At 47.3% G+C, this 21,133-nt stretch overlaps 2 protein-coding genes across 2 annotated transcripts in view; one reads left to right on the forward strand and one right to left on the reverse strand.

Annotated features, from left to right (window-relative positions):
• Positions 1–10,431, forward strand: part of GFRA4 (GDNF family receptor alpha 4) — a 76,270-nt gene extending 65,839 nt beyond the window's left edge. Inside the window, exons 5-8 of the mRNA XM_080396823.1 lie at positions 2,612–2,721; positions 3,447–3,581; positions 3,842–3,999; positions 6,055–10,431. Coding sequence (XP_080252949.1) covers positions 2,612–2,721; positions 3,447–3,581; positions 3,842–3,999; positions 6,055–6,201 — 550 coding nt within the window. The 3' untranslated portion in view covers positions 6,202–10,431. The remainder of the gene's footprint in view (positions 1–2,611; positions 2,722–3,446; positions 3,582–3,841; positions 4,000–6,054) is intronic.
• A 5,203-nt stretch (positions 10,432–15,634) lies between these two features.
• Positions 15,635–21,133, reverse strand: part of ATRN (attractin) — a 156,628-nt gene continuing 151,129 nt past the window's right edge. The window contains exon 29 of the mRNA XM_080396418.1: positions 15,635–20,761. Coding sequence (XP_080252544.1) covers positions 20,637–20,761 — 125 coding nt within the window. The 3' untranslated portion in view covers positions 15,635–20,636. The remainder of the gene's footprint in view (positions 20,762–21,133) is intronic.

Below are 21,133 nucleotides of genomic sequence, written 5' to 3' on the forward strand. Positions count from 1 at the left end.
CTTCCTGAGCTGAACTTCCAACAGCCATCCCCTACCTGCATGTCATCTTGAAATTACCATTAAAAAATTCTGTCTTTTCACAAAGAGAGGCGAGAGCAGTAGGATCTTCTTAGAAGGAAGGACCGGTACTAACACCTTCACCCCTCTGCATCGCAGAAACATGGATGAAGGCGAGCAACTGAGCCAGACATCTGAGATGCAAAGGCCCCGAGGCACACCAGCTCTTGCTCAGATTTCCCCCAGGTGCTCAGGGAATGAGAAATGGACAGGTACTGCCCTCTCCCTAAGAAGACAAGTGGGCCCAGCAGGGAAGAGGAGGTTCAAAGGGGAGAGTGTTGCTTCCCAGGAGGCTGGAACCATTTCCTGCAAGCAGCACAGCTGTTAATTATCTGGTTCCTTGGTCTCTGAATATATAATATAAAACATCCCCTAGAGACATGGTGGGAGCAAAGGGTTGATGTGTGACCTGGTCAAAGCTAGCGGTGCAGAAACCACAAGAAGAGCCAGAAACAAATCATGACACTTTCAAGAAATTAAGTGAAATGCTCCAGGGCTCACCCTGCCTGCACTGCTTAGTCCTCCTGTAGCTTCATCACAGCTGTAACCCCTAGAATGTCCCAGCTTGGAGGGGTGGGCTTTACTAATTTGAATAATACAAAATATTTGAGTAATACAAAGCCTGCAATCAGTACCTCCCTCCCCTAAATCATGCAGCAAAAATTTGGGCAAGAGTTTGCCTGGCTGTGGCACAGGAGAAAGGGGTTGGTATGGGGAAAACCTGGGAACAAAGAAGAGAAGGAGAAGATTGGAGAGGAGGAGAGAAGTGGGCAGGAAGGTGCAAGTCAGAGTGCTGACTGACCAGGAGTGCTGACAAATTGTCTGGAAGAGAGGGGCTGTCTGGGAGGAGCAACATGCTCAGTTTTTCTGAGATTGCCCAGGCAGGGCAAACATTTGAGGTTCTCAGCCCAGGGTTCAGACACTGCAGGTTGTCATCTAAAGGGCCCTGCCTTCAAGCGTTGCCAGTGTTAGTGCTCACTTGAATTTCCTAAGCAGTTCAAATGCCATGTGAGATACCTTCTCACCTGGCCACGGGATGCCTGTTTAGATGGATCTGGACTTCCAGAAGTTCCTATGCCCTACCTGAAACCCCCGTGTGGATGTCTTAGATATCCCACAATGTCCAAACACCACCAGATGCCCGTGTGCCAGCAACAGACTCATCCCTAAGGAATTAGATGGCAAATATCTGTTTAACAGCATGATTTAGAGTTTATCCAACCAAGCCAGCTGGAGAACCACACGCAAAGAGCAATCAGTCTGAACGATGCACCTCCTTCCCTGCGTGGCCTGAACAGTCCCAGCAAGCCCAGTGTGTGACTCAAAGCTGCTTTGTGCTAAGTGGTCTGGCGCTTTGACCTAGGTGAAGTGAAAACTGAGGCACAGTGGTCTGTAGTCGGAGCTGTATGGCATATGCTTCTTGCTCCACAGACTCCAGAGAGTCCAACTTTCTCCTGCGAATGGGTGCCTGCAGAAAAGGATGTGGCAGCATGCAGAGGGATTATAGAAGAATTAACATTGATGATACACAGCTGTGGGCTTGCTTCAGGGGCGGTGGGTTGGCTGACGTGGATAACGTGCAGCTGTGGTTGGCTCCTGCAAAGTAGTTAAATAGCTCTAAGGGGTATGGAAGAGAAGTACTGGATGAAAAGAGACCTAGAAGAAGTAGAGGGAGGAAAGAGAGAGTGCTCTGTGTGTAAGAGAGACAAGGAGAGGCCCTGGGAGAAGTAGGGGGCCTGGGTGAGGAGAGGCTGGAAGAAGAGGAGCCCAGAGAAGGGATACAGCAGAGACAAGAAGCAGGGTGGACTGGCCTGAAGAGGATGAAGAAACAGCACGGACAGTAGATGAACCTTTTGATACCCTGTGGGAATTGGTGGCTGTGCTAGGGCAAGGCACAGGAACTACTGATTGAAGTTAACCTGGTATGGGATGGTAAAAGCCTTGTTGCAGCCGGCTGGTTTTGATGGCGCTGTGACAGCAGCATCCCTAATGGTGGGTAGAGCATTTCACATCTAAGGCTTTGGACGTTTTCCTTAATCTGAGGATGGCCTTAGCTACATCTAGAACACAGTCTTTGAAGAGAGAGAAACTGGACCAGAGTGACTCTCTCTTTCAGCAAATCAGCCTAAAAATGAAGGCTTAAGTCTCTAAAGGGAGTTATTGCCTAAGAGATGGATAATGGCAATACAGAATGAAACCCCTCACTGTCTGCAACAGCTCTTCCCTTGAAAACCAGCTTCACACACAAGAAAAACATTTTTTCCCAAGACTGGACCTTTCTTGCGCTCCCGGAGGAGGTATGTAAAACATCATCTGCAGCCCCTATTTCTGTCTCATCTCAGAGTGATAAAACCTGCTCCGGGGTTCACTGGGGAGGGGGCAGGGCAGGAGAGTATGCGATGACATCCATTTAAGCTGGTTTAGCAGCACCTGCAGCAGCAAAGGATTTTGCCAATGTGTTCCCTTCTGCAAACACCACCAGTGTGCTGTTATGTCCCTTTTTGCCCTGAATATCTGTGCTAACCTGTCCCATTTTGTGCTTTCACTTCATCAGGTCGCGCTACGCAGAGTTCCAGTTCAATTGCCAGCCGTCCCTGCAGGCTGCCAGCGGCTGCCGGAGGGACAGCTATGCTGCCTGTCTGCTGGCCTACACAGGGATCATAGGTGCGTCCTTTGGCTGGTCTCTCCCACTCTTTGGGTAGGAAATCCTCCTCTGGGTGGGAAACATCTTTCAGGGGGAAATACCCTGGGATGGCCCATCTATCTGCCCTGTCCCCGATGCCATCAGCAGTGATGCTACTGGAAATTGCCACCCGCTGCCACCTTGCTGACTTCAGAGGATGTCAGCTTGGGTTGTCAGATGCTGCAGAGACCCAGCTGGCAGCAGTTACTTCAAATGCATACAGAGAAGCACCAATGGCTGTTGGACTTGGTCCATCCTGATGGATGGGATAGACGGACAGCTATTTGGATCAAGATTTCATTCTGATTTAATCCTTCCTTTGTTGTCCCTGACTGTTCTAGAGATTGTTTGGCTTTTTTCAGTGACAATGTGGAACCCTTATGCACATTCACATGCAGTTTTTTAATGTTATTAGGGAACCTGAGTTCCAAGGAGCTGCCCATTCCGTGAACTAATAACACAATTTAATTGTCTGAAGGCTTTGTTGGTTGTGTGGTGAACAAAAAGGTTGTGGCTGCCTCTTTCCTCCTCCCTGGGAGCAAAGCAGACCGGTGACACCAGCACTTGAGGCGTTTTCTTGTGCTGCCATCATGGAGGGGCTCAGCTGAGGCTATAAGCAGAGCAAGCCAAGAGAGCAGCAAGGAGGGAAATAATCATCCCTCGAAGTACCAGCCTGGTGGTAACACTTCTCCATCCTTCCTGGCAGGTAGCCCCATCACACCCAACTACATTGACAACTCAACGTCCAGCATAGCTCCCTGGTGCACGTGCAATGCCAGCGGCAACCGGCAGGAAGAGTGTGAGAGCTTTCTGCATCTCTTCACCAACAATATCTGTCTCCGTAAGTATCGCCCGGCACATCGGTGCTCCGGCAGCATCACCCACAAGCTAGTGAGGCTTCTTGTGAATGAGGGTATGAAGATGCCCTGGTCCTCAAGAGCCTGTAGGTGTCAGGCTCCCTGTGCTTCCAGCAAAGGAGCTCTGAAGACCCTCAGACACATCTGAGTGATGTAGTCCCACGAGGCTGGAGAAGGGGATGTGTGTGCTTTCCCTTGGAAACATTGCCCTGACAACATTTTTTTCCATTTTTCCCACAAAAAGGAAATGCCATTCTGGCCTTTGGCAATGGGACCTACCTAAATGCAGCTGTGTCCCCATCCATCCCCCCCACCACACAGATGTACAAGCAGGAGCGAAATGCCAACAGAGCTGTGGCAACCCTCAGAGAGAACATCTTTGAGCACCTCCAGCCCACCAAGGTAGGAGAGGGCTGACCTGGCCCTAAAAGATGCTTGGCCATGTCTATACCTCCTCTGCTCCTTCCTCACCTAGCTCGCTCTTCCATCTGTGTCACTTCAGCTACGTGCAGACATCAAACCTTTCTTCCAGCTCCTGGAGTTCCTGATTCACCCTCTTCATGCCCTGATGTAACTGTCCCCAACATCAAGCACAGGGCTACATCCCCCAGCTCTGCCCTCCTGCTTGTTGGTCACTTTCTCTTTTCTTTCATGGGTGCTACAGAGAGATACAGGGTTTTTTTTAGAAGCCATGGAAAATCCATGGGCTTTTCAGGAGTGTAGAAGAGGAGCCAGGACCACTGGTTTGGCTCCTCAATCTCCTGAAGGGCAACTTCACAGCTTCCAACAAGCATTTCAGCTGCCTGGGGCACAGGTTCCTCCCCTCTTAAATGAGGATCCTGGAGGTCATAATGCAGAGGTTTGACTGACTACGGCTTGCTAAGCATGGGAAAATTTCAGGTGAAAGGTTCTAGTCATCAGGAAATCTAGTATCAAAATAATATTAAAGTTATTTTAAAACAAATAACAGATTAATTTACTGATGATGGAAGTACTAGGCATTAAATATTTTATTTCTAAATAAAAAGAAATGACCTTGATTTGCCAACCACCAGAGTAATTTTCAGACTGAATTATTTTACTACTGAATAATTAACAGTGACCCTGATTTGCTCGATGGTCAGGTAACAAAAGCTGTCAGTTAAGTAGATTCCAAGGACTGAGCATGGGCTTTTCACTGGGTTAGTTGAAGCCTTAGCCTTCAGAGAGCTTTCATGCACATCCTTTTTTTTTTTTTTTTTTTTTTTTTAAAGCCTCTTTCCTGTTTCTTCGGCTGGGAAAACACCCAATTCATCTCACTCTGCTCTCTTTTCACAGAGCAGCAGGTTGGGAGGCACAGACATGTGGCCTCAGCTTCCCTTGCTGCTTTTCAGGGCATTGGTGGCCACACAGAGCACAGGCACGCTTTCATTGGGCCATAAACTTTGCACGCAGGAGACCTGGAGTGTTTGCTTCTAGCTGGTGTTCCCCAGACCTTAGTGGTGGCCTGAGGTCCTGACCTTGCACTGAGAACTTCATAAGTGGTGGTGAAGCTGTGAACCTCCCTTACAACTGACAGTCCAGCCCAGGTAGCCAACTGCTGTGGCCACCAACAAGCAGGAAGCTGGAGAAAGCAACTGCAGGAAGGGGTGGCTGTACCACATCGCCAGCCTCCACGTGGCAGCAGCATATTCCTCTGCTGAGGTGTGAGTGCTGCTGGAGCATGGTCCCTGCTGACCCTGCAAGAGAAACCGGGGAGCTGGGTCTTCACTTTGGGCTCAACTTCAAATCCAGAGCCTGTTCAAGGAGTTTGGTGCCCCTGGACCTGAGAAGGAAAGCTACAATGGACTCAGTCCATCTGCTTGCCATCTTCATAGCAGTTGGCTTTAAATTATCTCAGTTATCAGCTAATGCAAATAAAGGTCTCTAGTAAAGCAAGTTTTTGACCACAGATGTCCCCTTACAGAAAAGAAGGTGCAGTTGTCTGCAAGGGATAGGCACCCAGAGTGGGAGTCAGTCACACCAACACATGCACTGGATTTTGAAGTAAGCCACTTGGCTCCCAGCCACTGCTTGGTGAAATGTCTACCAGCCCCATGGAGATGTATTCAACACCCAGGGGACATCTCCGCCTGAAGAGGCCACCAGGTTGAGCTGCTGGCCAGCAGTGGCTCTCCATTGACCAGAGCGGGCATCCAAAGACCTCCAACCAGTGCCCACACCTGTGGGCTGCACACCCAGTGCTCTGCCCACGAGGTGACCCTGCTTATTCCATGGTGCTAACCCCACCTTCACCCTCATCTCCCACAGAGCTGGGCTGACCCCTGAGATTGCTGGGGTGCTGAGACCAACCCTGGCTTCCTCTGCCCACGCACACACATAGCAAGGCTGCACAGTCCTCAAGCCCTAAATTCTCAGAGGGACCAAGGTGGGGGATGACCGCACCGCTCACCCCATGCTGCCTTCTTTCTCTTGCAGGTGGCTGGAGAGGAGAGGCTTCTGCAGGGCTCCACTCGTCTGTCATCAGGGACCTCCAGCCCAGCAGATTCTTCCCACTGGGCAGCCTCTCCGCTGCAGATGTGGCTTCTCCTTGCTCTTGCCGTGCTGAGCCTCCTCATGATGTGAAGCAGGGCAGGTGCATGGCAGGCAGAGACTCTGTGTTGGTTTCTTTACAAAAACAACCAGAACAGTAACTCTTTTGGGGGAGGGAGGGAAGGAGGGAGGGGATGGGAAGGATTGGTGAGCATGTGGGCATCCCTTCCTCCTCCTCATCAGTCTGCCAATTTATTTGATTTTATACAATCAGTACCATTGACAACCAGCTCATTCTTGGTCCTGGCCACCTTTCCACCCCACAGCTTGGTGGTTGTCTCTCCAGCTCTCTGTGGATGGGGTCAGAGCCATGGACAATTACCTTGGATAAGGTGAAGGAGAGAGCTGAGCCAGGAAATGAGAGCTGAAAAGAAATGCTTTTGCCTGCCCCAGACAAGCGGGGAAAGACTTTTGATGGATGAGTGGTCAGGAGGTTTCCTGAAGCCCTGACTCATGTTGGGGGGGCTCTTGACAGGACACATAAAGTGCTGTGGAGCTGAGACTGCCTCCAGGGTTGCTCAGGACCTGAAGGGCAGCCCACCTGGTTCAGACCGAAGAAGCCAGAGCACCGGTCAGAAGGTTGTTGGTTTTGTTCAGAGGAGAGGATCCTGAAGCACCTCTGGTGTGAACCAAGCAACCACGCTACAAACTGGCTGGTGGGGATTATCCACCTGCTTGAAACCACGGCCAGTGTGCAACCAGCATGCATCTCCAAGCTGTCGCCTACCCCTCGGCCTCTCCTTTTTAGAGAAACATGTCATGTGTTGATGGTGTTCAGGAAGAAACACGTGTGTTGTGTTATGTTTATGGCTGGCTGGCTTCATGTCCCAACCCTAGCACCTCTATTCACTGGTCCCATTAAGTGCTTGGGGTAGGTGTTTTTTTGTTACATCCAAACAACCAGAGGCCAATGTTGTCCCGCTCCAGGCTTAACCTTTCTCCATGAAGGATGAATGTGTGAGCACACAGGCAGGACTCAATGCGAGCCCAATTCAACTCATCCTCATGTGCTACCTGTGCATGGAGACGCAGAGGGTCTTCAGTCAGGGGGTTTCTTTAGTTTTCCTAGGGAGAGACAGAATAGAAGAGGTTTCCTAGCCACCACCCTGGGGACATAAATATCCAGCCAGTTTGTGGAAAGGCCAGGTCAAAAGTCGTGTCATGGGTAGGAAGTGGATTGCTCCATCCTGAAGAGCTGGCAGAGGCAATCGCTTGTGCCTGGGTTAGCGTGTGAAGGGCATTGCCTCCTGCCAAGTCCTGTTTACTCAGCTGAGACGTCATTTAAGCAAATGCTGGTGAAGCAACCTATTCTACCGAGCTGCAAGCAGAGCCCAGCTGGAGAGTGAGGACAAACATCTCTCTGGTCTCTGGGACTACCGGAGCATTTGGGGGTCTTCACTTGAGGAGGCGAGCTGAGGATTCCCAGTGCCTTCTTGGGGGGCGGAACCCCTCGTTAGCTCAAGCCAAGAAAGAAGATAGTAAAGAAGGGTGAGAAGGTTTCCCAGGATAAATCCTTCCCCAGGCTGACCACCAAGGGAGGCACAGGAATAACTCCACATTCCTGAGTATTTAGGCCTGGGCTTTGCCGCAGCCCATTTATTCCTTGGTTTGTGTTCCTCCAAGGAACACTACTAGTTCCTTACCTTTTGGATCCATAGGAAGGCTTTGCAGCAGCTGACGCAGCAGTCCAATGCTTTTTATTCCCATTCCCTGCAGAACACCTTCCATTGCTTATTGCTTCAGATTTTTCTGAAAAACTGCAGCAACTTTCTTGGGTTCTGGTCCAATATGAAATCATTCTTGTTTTCAGTTGAACACCTGTGGACATGTAAGACATGCACAGAAATCCTCCTGGCTGCATCCTATCCAAAGTTCTGCTCCTCGAGGTCCTCGGGGCTGTAGCACCTGGTTGTCCTAATCCAGGGCGGTGCAAAGGAACGTGACAGGATCCAAGTCTTGTGTGCAGTGTGCCAAGTCACACCCCAAATTGAAATTTGCAGGTGAGATCTTCACTGCCAAGAGGCTCACCCAGATCAGAAAAGCAGGCAGGGAGGTAGTACTACAGGCAGGAAAGCCCCTTGCCTCCCTTCAAAGTGCTGTAGCCGTGCACTGAGTTGCTGTGAACATCTCCCCTTTATCCAGGACACCGGTGTCCTCTGAGAGACAGTGGAGCCATCTGTGCACCAAGTGACACAAGTCCTAGCTGCGACTCCGCAAAACTAATATCCTCTGGGCCACAGGTGAGAGAGGCAATGAAACCCTGATGCTCAGCCCTCCAAAGGCAAGGAACTACCTCCCCATCATGAGGTCATGCTGTGAATTGCCTTCTGCTGCCGCTCTCCTTTCAAGCCCTGTAGTCACATCTAGCTCTTCTACACATCTGGCCCTGACAAGCCTGTCTCCGTCAGCCTTTCACCTCACGTGGGCTGAGCCTCTGCGTAGGATGAGCATGCAGGTGTCAGCTGCTTTCCAGGAGTACTCACTCCCACAATCTCTCATGGCTGCATGCCTCTGTCTCATAACTTGCTGGCGGTGATGTTGAAATGCCGCTCTGCTGTTTCCTTCTCTGGTTGGCAGCCAGCAGAGGCAGACTTTTTCCATGTGGGCAGCGTGACTGGCAACCCCATTTCAGCTCTCCCTTAGGACTGGTATGCTGTGAAAAACAGACATGGAGAATCCTACCTGTAGACTAGCAGGGATGAAGGAGACCTCCAGAGGTTGCTTGGTCCATTACCATGTCCCACAGCAGGACCAATGGTCTGTTTACACTCTCTGGCAGATTTAGCTTAAATGATTTTTAACAGTTTCAGTAAAAGACATCACCATCTCCCCTGGATTTATACCTTGCTTTAAAGACTCCTTAGGATGTTAGTTGTCTCTAAGCATCACAGGCCAACAAGATCCTTGATTCCCATTGCAGTGCCTTCTCAAGCCCTCAGTTTTGGAAGGATGGTAGACCAACAGCTAAAAGTACCCTGAGGCTGCAGGAGGTGACAGCCAGCTACCATGGACCATATCACAGATGCATTGCATGAGCAGCTTGAAAACCACAGCAACAGTCTGCCGGGATCCTGCACAAACTGCAGTGAGGTAGTGTAAACGGGCATCTGCTAGAGGGGGTTCCTCCCTGTGCTCTTGGTTGAAGCACCTCAAAAGCAGCTGAGGAGCTGAGGTTACAGGTCTGAAAATGCACCCCCTACCCTCAGCCTTCGTCCTGTGCGGTTGGACACAGCGTTCTTCAGGCACTGTCCCAGGCCAGGTCCTGCACTCCCGGCGGTTCCCCGTGCTCTGGGGATGCTTCAAAACAGGGAATGAGTGAGGCGCAGAGTGATGAGCCCCTCACCCAGCAGTAAAGAGCCGGGTGTTGGGATGGGCAGGCATATTATACCGTTTTTTTTTTAAAATAATAATAATAATCCCCAAACCTGCATGACTTCTTCCTGATCATTTCCCCCTTTTTGCCAATATTCAATGTCAATTCTCCTTCCAAGCCTGCTCACAAATCAAACTTTGCAAAAAAAGGATGCCTTTTGAGCAGCCCTTTTGGAGGAAGGAAGCCCGATCACATTCCTCCCCACTTGCAAACACCTGTGTGCACAGGCCATTTCTTTTCCCTTGTGAAAAGTCAGACATTTTTTTGGATGAAATTTCATCTCTGTTGAACTCTGTGAAGTGAACCACGGACCTTCATTTTTAAGTCTCTTGACTAATCACCAAGTTCACAGCAGCTGCTTGTAAAAGCAAAGGACTGAGCAAGCCAAGAGAGAGAAAGGGAGACCATTTTGTTTTAGGAATTACTCCATACCTGGGGACTTTCATAAGCACAAAGAAAAGTCATGGGAGAAAATAATAATAATATATAAAAAAAAAACAAAAAAAAAAAAAGGGAAAAAAGAAAAAAGATCCAGCCAGACTTTCTGTAGCCACCGAACTCTATGTTTTTTTTGCTGCTCAGCACCATTCCCAGTGGTTTGGCAGTTCTGGAAGCCTGTGCAATATTGTGTATGTACAAACATCACATCGTTGTCAAAGCAAGAGCGTGAGCAGGGAGGGGGACACTGCGGCAGGGGGCCAGTGCTGGAGCAATAACCACGTGGGGCGCAGGGTGATGCTAAAGGCTGCGTGCGCATGTGTGCACGCATGCACCTCGGGGAGGCTGCTTGGTGCCTGCCTGTACTACTGGGGTATAACTTGTACTTATCTCTTCTGTACATGTCAATATTCAAACATATCCATGAATAAAGCACACATGCATTTTCCTGACCTTCTTGCTCCTATCTGCGATTCCAGACTGTTTGTGTCCGCACGTGCAGGCTCACTGGTCCTGTGCCATGAGGACAGCTGGATGAAATAGGGGGAAGTTCTGGGGAGCTGGCAGAGCGGTGGGGTTCAGGTGCCCCTTGCTTGGGCTGGAAACACAGCTCTGATCTGGTGTCTCCCAGCAAGGAAGGGCAGCAGGTGAAAACCCAGTTCTGCTGAGATGGAGAGATGTCAGTGCCACCTGGGAAGGGGACACAGACCCACACGAGTCCTGAGGCTGCTTGTGCTGTGTGCAGGGGTGGCGCACACAAAGATTTGGGAGCGAATTGGTGAAGATTTAGCTCGAAGTTGGTGCCAGCACGGGAGGAGGGAGGCATTGCAGGATGTAGCAGGGATGGGAACAATTGCACCTGCAGTTAGAGGTACATGGAGCCACTAATGCTGCGATGCCACCCGGGAGGGTGGAAGTACCTGGGGGCGGCTGGTGCTGCACCCTCCCACAGGGAACAGGAGGAGTGAAGATGGAGGAGGGGGGAGGGTGGTGGTTCATGCCAGCCAGGGAGACTTCTGTTCGTGCCACAAACATCTGTGAGTTATTTCTGGCAACCTAAAACAAAAAAAAAAAATCACAGGGAAAATTGATTAGAGGCAAATTGAATGTTTTCTTGCCAATTTTGGGTAGAAAAAAAATTCTAGAAAACAAATGTATATAAAATTCATACAAAACTGGTGAGTGGAATTCAAGTTGGTTCCTAAACACAAAGTGAGTTCGAGGTCAAACCTAGAAACGTTGTACTTTTTCCTCCCCAAAACCGTGTTTGTCTTCACCCATGGATGAAGCAGCTGGGGATACAGTGGGGTAGCACAGCCCCAGGGTCAGGGCCAGACTCGGGGCTCTCATCAAAGCCATTTCCCTCCCCACAATGCGCAGGCTGTTTCGGTGGCTGGGGTTTTGCAGACTCAAAGAAAACTTCCTGGGAAAGTTCCAGCTGGTCGAACCCAAAACGTGCTGTGAAAACCTTGCAGGCCTGATGTATTTACCCTGCACCTTGGCAGGCGGCTCGACCAAGGTCAGCACCTGAAAAGCTGGGGAGGGGGGGTGGTCCAGGGCCAGACATTGATAGCGGGGTGCCAGCAGCTGCTGGGGTTTAGGGGGACCTGGCCTTGAAGGAGAGATTGGGACTCCCATGGTTGCAGGGTTTCTCCTTGCCTCTGTGTGCTGGTTTGATCGATATGGGGTGAAGCATGGGGCTGGTTGAGGCATCCCCACTCTGGGTCATAGCAAGGGGCTTCAAGTGAGCCTGGAAATCACCCTAAAATTTAGGGTGAAGAGATTTTGGAGCAGGAGCACCACTAATAGCCAGAAGGGGCTTTGCCTGACCCTCACTTCTATCACATCCCTGGGTTCAGGTAGAGTTTCAGGGGGCTGTGGCTGTGCCCACAACAGAACTGAGCCCCACTCCCCCCTCCAGCCAGGGACAAAATGCTGGAGCAGGAGCAAGTGAAGTGATTTCCCCCAGTTCCCAGAGAGAATGTCCTACAGCCTCTGTAGCCCCCCAAACAGAAAAACCTGGGCATCTCTGGAGGTTCGGGGGGTTCCCTCAGCAGAGGGGACCTGGTGGGACCAACAACTGCAGCCACAGCACAAACGAAATCCTGCAGCTGATGTACAGCTGCTGTGAGGGGACATTTAAAGCAGAAACAACAGTTTGCCATCCGTTATCTCCATGCAAACGGTGCTGATGTGCTCATGGGGTGGATGCATCTCGCTTCGGTTGTTAAAATGTTGTCTTACTGCACAGAGTGCAGGAACGGTGGATGTTAGCCAAAGGGAAGTGCTGCAGAATTTGCAGAATTAGCTTTGACATGAAAAATGTTCAAAGCACTTTTTTGGTTTTTCTTTTTTTTTTTTTTCTTTTTTCTTTCTAAGGAGACGTGGAAATTATTTCTGGCGGGAGCAGGGATCCCAGGGAATGTGTCAATGAAAATACTGCCAGTCATGCTGTCGAAGGCACGTTGTGGCTGCGGATTGGAAAGCAGAGCTGATAAAGCAGTCAGGGAGCTGCCAGTGGGACGGATGGAGAAATGTGGGCCCCAGAGTTATCTCCGTGCTCTGCTTTAATTCCCCATCACGATGATGCTTCACAACCAGCTGTCGCAATCCAGACCTGCTTGCTAAACCTCTGCTTCCAAATTAAATTCAGGGGTCAGCATGAGGACCAGGAGAAATTAAATCCCACCCTCCCATGGCATTGCTGGTCACCACCAGCGGAGTGAGAGCAGAATCAGCCCTGGTCCTGCAGTGTGTGGGCTTGTGGAGCTGTGTCCCGGGCTTCTGGCCAGCAGCAGGGCAATAGAGGAGCATGATATCCTCCCTGTTACAGCTAGAGTGGCCAAGGGCACTTTTGACAGTGTTGTTTTGGCTAAATCCCCTGCAGATGTGGCTCCTGGGAAATGCACAAGGTCTGACTGGGGACCTGGGAACACAGAGAAGTAGAGGGAGGAGGAAGGGTCCAATTGCCATCTCAAGGTTGTTTGAACTTGCCTTTTAATTTTATTTTTTTTTTCCCTCTGAGGGGAGAGATTTTACCTCCCCTGAGGCATCCCTAGTGCAGATCCCTAAACCTGAGCTTGTCAACAAGTCTCTGAAGTCACCAAGGAGAAAACAGCCCTCCAAGGTCATCATGGACCTGTCCTCGCTGTTGGCCGTAGGGCGATGACTGGAAAGGTGTTGGTGCTATCTGTGTTGCAGGTGCAGTTTGGGGAGGTCTTGCTGTTCCAGCCACCCTTGCAATGGGGAAGGCTGGGAGCTCAGCCCACCTCTAACTGCTGGTTGTTGAAGTACCACCACCAGCCTGTAAACTCATCAGCAGGTCCCATCTTATTAAAAGATCCCCTTCCACCTACTTTATCTTATGCCTTTGAAAATGTCCCTGAATTTTCATTTTGTCACTCCATCCCCTGCTTTGTTGCTACTTAATTAGTTCAGAAACGAAAAACCCCGAGAGAAACAGAAGAACCTCTGCAAATTGTTTTTGCCTGCATGGTAGGCTGTGTTAGCTATGGAGCTCTGGCTCATTTGTACACCTCTGTCTTCTCCTCTTTTCTCCTTAACGGGGCAAAAAAGCAAACGCTGGTGCTTTGGCCATACCAATAGATGATTTTACTACTAACCAGTGGCATGTAAGCCAGCCATGAGTTGTCCCAAACCCCACCTTTTGCTTGAGCCAGGAGGAACACCACCCAGTCTCCAGCCCAGGCTTTCTGTCAGGTGGTCGACTTAAATCGGTTGCATTGTAAAAAGACTTTAAATTACCCCGCCTCTGTCTGCAGATGATTGATACTTAAACCTTGTAGGAAGAAAAGCTGCACGGCAAACTCCTCTGTGGCTCCTTACCCAGCTGCGTGCATTAATGACAGGTGACAGCAAAGAGCATTGTCCCAGACGTATGCAGAGCCTGGAGAGCCTCCATACTCTCTTTTATTCCTTCCCCACAAACCTTTTTTCTTTGCTACAAGAAAAATCAGAGCAGGGATGAAATATGGCCCCTTACCTCTACGTTTTATCCTGCTGTCCAAAATGAGCTTCAACTAGCTTTAAAACCACTACCCCCTGCCCACTTCATTTCAAGTCTGGACACACCACGCTGTGCTTTCAGGCTGGCATGCTTCGCTCTGCTCGGCAGCAATTTCTGAGAATTGGACTTCTGCATCCAAGTTTAATGCTATGGGATGAAGTAGCACAATGGTCTTTGGAGACGGCGGTGACTGAAACCTTCATGGCTCATAAATGCCAGGTTCAACTCTGCTTCATCTCAGCAGTGCTTAATTTCAAAGCTGAAGAGCGACATAAAAATAAATGGAGAACAACGGATTGCGTCTCGGCAGGAGTCCATTTCTGGATGCTGTGGCATGCTGCACGCGGGCTTCCAAGGGGTGGGAGATGAGAGGTCACCTCTGACTTCGCTCTCCTCACTTTTGTGTGCATTGCAACACCAGCTGGCACCAACATTTGATAAGGTTGCAAAATCATTAGTGAAATTCTTTGGTGAAAAGAGTCTCCAGGGATGTCAGATATTTTCCTCTTTGGATTCAAAGGAATGAGCAGTTTAGTGGGAAAATGAAGAGTAAGAAAGGGACGGGGCTGAGATCTCTTACTGCTCTTGGGTGTATTTAAACCCCAAATGCAGAAGCCCTGAGCTTTGGGACAGCAGTAGAGTTGCCAAACCAGAGAAGGACCAGTTCTGTCATGGTTGATGACCCCAGTGCTGAGGAGGTTGGAGCAAATCAATACCCTCTTCAGCCCTGACCATTCCAGATGACCTGCACGGAGGATAAGCCCCTTTATCTCCATGCTGAAGACTTGGAGACCTCTAAGATGCTCCTCCCTTCCACCACCCTTCAGAAACAGCTGTGGAGATCAGGGACCAAGCGCTTCCCTAAGGCACCTTAGGGAAGATGGGGGTGAGGGGAGGGGTCAGGGGGATTGCAAGGCAGTGTGCAGACACAGCGGCCACCCCCGGGCTTTGTGGAGAGCTCATCCCTCCTTCCCTCCTCATAAATTCAGCACCTGGCACAGGGTGGACACAGGGAGACACAAACACCTTGAGACCCACCAGCACTGTGGCAGAAACTCACCCTCAGCCCAGCCCGGAGTCTTTAAAAACATTGCGAGTTATTTCTTCCCCCTATTTTAAGAAAGAGGGGGAAAAAAGGCTGAAAAAGTGTGTGTGTGGGGAGAGACATTTTAACCAGATCATCTACTTTTTATTTCAGAGGAAAGATTTGCATTATTTACTTTTGTTTATGTACATGTACTTCACATTTGTATTTAAAATGCACAGACCTCCCAATAATTTTCTCGTTCCTGCTTTAAATTAGCTGTTATTTTACAATACAAAAAATTATACCAAAAACTGCAGTCCTAAATGTATGTATGTATAACACCCACAATCCCCAGCAATGAAATAGTTTACAATACTTGCTTGTATTTACATATGAATGCAATAAATGCTAAATTATACATATTAACAAACTAAGCTCAAGTCTGAACACAGATAATCGTAAATAATTACAGAAGAAAAAAAACAAACCCAGAGTACAATTAATCCAAGGATCTTAGCGTAAAGAACACTTTTTGTGCACAAATTTCAGAGTAATATAAAACTCTCTTTTTATGTTCTTTTTGCTTTTTTTTTTTTTAAAAAAAAAATAAAATAATGGACTGACATATGTTACACTCCTCCACAATTATTTTTTTTTTCTTCTTTCTTCTGGTGAGGTTTGTAGAATCAATGATAGATGTAGAGGAAATGTCTAAAGACCTATAGTACCTGGAAGACGCACAAAAATAGTCTCTGTGTAGTGTTAGTACTAAATAACAGACTGAACAAAACCTGCCCTGACGCAGAAGCAGAAAAAAACAGCATATACACCTCATTGTAGTATTCCTAGCATGGGAAACTCAGCTCTAATTTAAGCAGCTATCAACAGAATCTGCATGAATTTGACTCAAACTGCCACCACCACGTCCAAAACGGAGAAACACACACCTACCCTTTTGCTCCCAAACCCCAGCGCTCGCGCATGCACCTTCCCACTGCAATCCCACACAACTCCCTCTCCCAACCTGCCCTTGCAGCTCAGCCCCGGAGGATCTGAAAACCCACCCCCCTCCCTCCCCTTCCCCTACAGTATTCCCAAACAAAGATAAAAAGAAAAGAGGAAAAGAGGAGACATCGGCAGCTTACTGTGAGTTGGATGGATGAGTTTAAAAGTCGCTCCCGGCACGCAGGGTCCACTCGTGGCTTTCTCGCAAGCTCAGTGCCAGCAAATCCCCGTTTGCAGGGAGAGGGGTTTTACGGGCTCAGAGATGCAGCTGCTGCTCTGTCCCTAACTCAGGGTCTCACAGAAAAGAAAAGGCAGCTTCTAACATGGGGAGCAGTTAAGGTGGGAGAATCAGCCTTGTTTTTGTGGCACTGGACTTTCAGCAGGTTATGGGAAACGCCTAAAGTTTTATTTCAGCCTCTCGAGTGAGGGTCTTTCATCAAAACCTCATTTCAGCTTATTTAGGGACAAGCAAGCTGAGCTGCCATTTTAAAACCATACTATAAACCCAGTGACTACGTATTTTGGTAAGCATTTACTGCAGAGAAAGTGATGTTTCTGAGCAATATTTAGTATACAAACTACCCCTAAGGAAGTGTGCATCTGCCAACAGAGGCTGTCATGCTTTTATGGTACCATATCATCGAATTTTGGTACATTATACGCTACGACTTTATGCTAATCACAGGCATTACCCCATCATGTATAGCTTTATTTTGGCAATTTAAATACAGTGCATTTTAAGCCCAGGGAGAGTGGCAGTAACTCAAAAGTTGTTGCACAAATCTTCTTGCATCCAACATACTGACCCATACCACGGCAGGGTCTCCTGTCACTCACGCTACAACAGTCCAGTGAAAATGCTGGGTTAAAAAAAAGCGGAAAACAGTGAAAGAAAAAGAAGTATGTTATCTGGAGATCCAATGGCACCATTGTTTTCCAGAATAAAAGGGCTAAAACATTTCTGACTTTGTATTAACTCTTTTTTTTTAAAAGCTACTCTCAAAGAATAAAAATGTTCTGAGGGTTGAGACCTTGAACACTGAATTTCAGACTGTTATGAACGCTTGAAAATAGTGATTTTGAATGGAAATCACTGGCACAATCTTAATAGTAGAGGCTTAAACTGCTGACTTAATCCTCCAGGTAATGACTACGTTAAGTACGTTTATTACTTGTCTTCAAGCATTGGGTTTTTTCCCCTTTCAAATGGAAGAGCCGTATTTTACGTTGCTTATACATTTAAGTGAAATGCATTTGAATACATAAAAGTCAAGTTATGCCTCCCTGCTTTATATTGCAAGATATCACGAATATAATTTGATGTTTCTTTAAAGCTCTGGAAAGTTATCTAATACTCATCATATGAAGAAGTTATTAAGACAAAACTCATACATCATTTAAAATGCATCAAAAATACATTCAATATTTTTTCTGGTTTATATACACTTTAAATCTTTCAATGTTCTGCACGCTACTGTATAGTTTATGTACAAGTGCAAAATCAGTGTGTTATTTTTAATTTATTTACAGATTCTCCCATGAAATAAGGTCGCTCTTTTCCCCCCCTCCCCCCCAGCTCCAAAAGAAATAAACCCCCAAATCCTTCACTGCTGATATTGGCCTGGTGATAAATCACGGCAACTCTTCTTTCCCCCATCCATTCCCACCTTCATCTCTATTTTACCTTTCCGTTGGGATGAAACTGTTTGCAGCAGAGATATGTATGAGACTTCTCTTTTTCCCTCATCAGTATGGAGATAAGATGCAGAGCAGAGCTACATCCTAAAGGAGCTGTTTCATTTTATTTATATAAATAAGTCTTGTTCCTCTATTTACATTTTTTTGGTTCTGCTAAACCTCACAATTTGATAATTTTTGTTTGTCTTTCCAATACCCGACACCTAACTTTGTGGCTACACCTGTGGGCACACTCCGAAGTAAGCTTTTGAGACCAGACAACTCAGCTCTCTGGGGCCAGGAAAAAAACAACCCCAAAAAACACATTTATGCCTTTTTGTTAATGTAAAAATGTATCACCCCTCCAGGCCTACTGTTCTGAAAGCTGTTTCTGTTCAGGAAAACCTAAGCAACAACTTTAAGCACCTGCTTAAGTGCTGTCCTGAATATGGAGACTTAAGCACAAGAGCCTTCTCAAACTGGGCTGGCAGTTCTCCTCCCAAAGAAGTGTTGGAGAAGCAAGATGATGACATCTCTCAACACTGAGGATGTGCACCATGACTGAAAACATGTAAAGTAATAACGGGGGAGGGATCTTAGTCCAGTATTATTTCTCTAGTTTAGGTTAGCCCTATACACACAGGAAGTTAGAAAGTATTTTCAGGAGATGAATCTGTCTGAGGTAATCTGTGCATCAGTTAAAACTTAAATTGCCTAACCCACTTCTAAAAGACAAAGCTCACCCCTTTCCCTCCCATAATTTCTTTTCCCCAGAGGGCATTTAAACTTCTAGTTCAGAAACAGATGCATTTTTCATATATATATATACACACACACACACATATGTGTGTGTATATATATATATATCTCTCAAAAATGCATTGTTTTCCACAGTATTTTTTCTGCAGTCCTGTTGTACTTGTTAAATGACACATTAAATCAGCATTATAATCCACCACGGTCTTTAAACCGGCAGGCTGTCCCCCATCACTGCTCTCTGGACATGTACAGCAATGCACATCTTTATTGCGATCCCACCATGCTCTGAAAAGCTTCTTCAAAATACATGGTTAAAAAAGAAAAAAAAAAAACCAAACAAAAAAACCCAACACAACCAAAATGAGTGGCTGATATGTGATCGATCACCAAAACACGCACAAAACCAGATGCAGTTACTTGGGTTTCGTTTTGGCGAAGGGTGCTACCTGGCCAGATGAGTCAAGAGCACTTTCCTTCACTCCCCTTGATCTGGTACTTCCCCATTTCATGAGCACTAGACGTCCTCATCGGAAACCAGTGACTCAGTGACCTGAATGAACCCGTGCTGACTGGGATTAGGCAACAATTACACGCTTCATTTGGCACCTTCATGGAACACCTTCCTACCAGCTTCAATACCACAACTTCGCATGGCGCCAGCGCCGCACCACAGTCCAGAACCACGGGAGACACGGGGCACCAGCATGCATGGACTGATGGGCTAAGTTCAACCTTGAACCTCAAAACATAACCCCAACTAATCAGAGCACTTTAGATGGTTTGATACATCCTCCAAAAGCCGAGCCTTCTCTCTGCTGTTCCCACGTCCCTTCCTTTCACCAACAAGCCACCTTCTTCAACCCCTATGAGAGTTCAACCCCAATAGGAAATACCAGTAACTGATCACGTAGAACTCAAACCTGTGGCCAAACAAAGCTGCCCTGCTTGCTTTTTATTTAAAGTTCTTTTTTTACTTCATCCTCAAATGATCTGGCACCTGAAGTGTTGCTTTTTATACCCTGTAAGGAGATGGAGCAAATCCTGCTGCTGAGGAGTGATGCCTCTGAGCCCCAGCACAGCTCAGCTCTCATCCAGAAGAATGGCAGGAGGGAAGGGGGAGAGAAAGGGGCCAAATGAGAAGAGAAAAATCAGAAGAAATATAACGTATCTGACCTGGAACACAAAATGCTTCTATTAAAAGCGCTGGTGAAACCAGGAGTTTTCTGATGAGATACTGAAACTTTACTTTCCCTCCAGATATTTCCATCTGGTTGAGTAGTTTGTTGGTCAGGAAAATGCCATTTTCCCCTGACTGCACATGATATATTACAAAGAACACAGACTGCCTTGGGTGACTATATATACGTGTGTGTATATGTATATTTAAAAGGAATACAATTATGTTAAAAAGCAATGTGTGCAGCAGTCTCCTCACTCCCTAGATCTGTTCAAGTCTAGGCACTTGTGTGTGGTGTACTCCAAGCAGTTTAAGACTATGTAAACACTGAGTCCTTCAAAAGCCACATTCAGCTTCTCCAGGTATTGCATGCGGTCTGAGCAACACGCGACATCAACCTTTAAACCATCCCAGCTTTTGCATTCCTGATGTTCTGGACCATGATGACTACAAAAATGCTGTATCTGGAAGAGAGTCTCACTGAAATAATGAGGGAATAGAATATTAAATGAAAACAAAGGATGAAGATGCTTTGAAGATTAATAGTAGTGTTTATGTGTTGAGAGCTGACACCTGTAAACACTGCATCTTTTTCTTTTTGTACAGTTTGATAAATACATGAACTACAAAGCACTTTCCATGTATAAACCTGAGTGTCATTCATATTGGACTACTGTTCTATTTACACTGACCATGAATGGTGACGATCGGATGTTACTGGACCTGCAATAAAATTATTTTACTTTAAACTTGAAGAAAACAAAGGAGCAATCGGAAGCCACGTGTCAGTAAAACTTAAGTGGAGCAGTTGTCAAATAAAGCCAACTATCACGTAGATGGGAGAAAAAGTTGGGTTCAAGGAAGCTGTGTTTTTCTGAGTGCTTCTAGTCTCTTGTGACACAACTTGGAAATCTTTCTCCTCCTCCTCCTAGGTATTACTTTTCTGTTTTGTTTAAAACCGTATACAGTTTCTGATGTCCATGCATCAAATACAGGTTCCTGGCTGTGCAGGGGGCTGCTGTTTCCGATTTCGTATTGCACCCGATTTCTCTTTGTAGGCAATTGGCATCTGTTGTGAAATGTCCACCAGTGCACTGGCCACTGCAAGACCTGAGGCAACAAAACAAAACAGTCACAGAAACAAATCCTTCTGCCACGGCTGAGAAAAACCCTCCAAGCCACAAAATGAATATCATTTTCCGAGTTCTACTTAAAAAAAAAAAAAAAAAAGAAAACTAAAAAAGCATTTTGGCTTAAGAGATTAAACTCTAGCGGCTATTCTGAAATAAGCTTTTAAATACTGCATGTTTTATTGAAAGCAACTGCAGCAGAAAAAGCTGGCAATAAGAAGCGTGGGTATTAACGGATGTGAAACCTGTAACATTGAAGGAGGGTGTCTTTTGCTGCACCAGCAGATGTGCTAGAACAAACCCTGAAAACACATGTGCACAGAGGTTTCCCTGCACCACCTGGGCATCCACC

The sequence above is a fragment of the Falco punctatus genome (genome assembly GCF_963210335.1).
Source record: "Falco punctatus genome assembly, chromosome: 1".
In the NCBI taxonomy this organism is placed as follows: Eukaryota; Metazoa; Chordata; class Aves; order Falconiformes; family Falconidae; genus Falco; species Falco punctatus.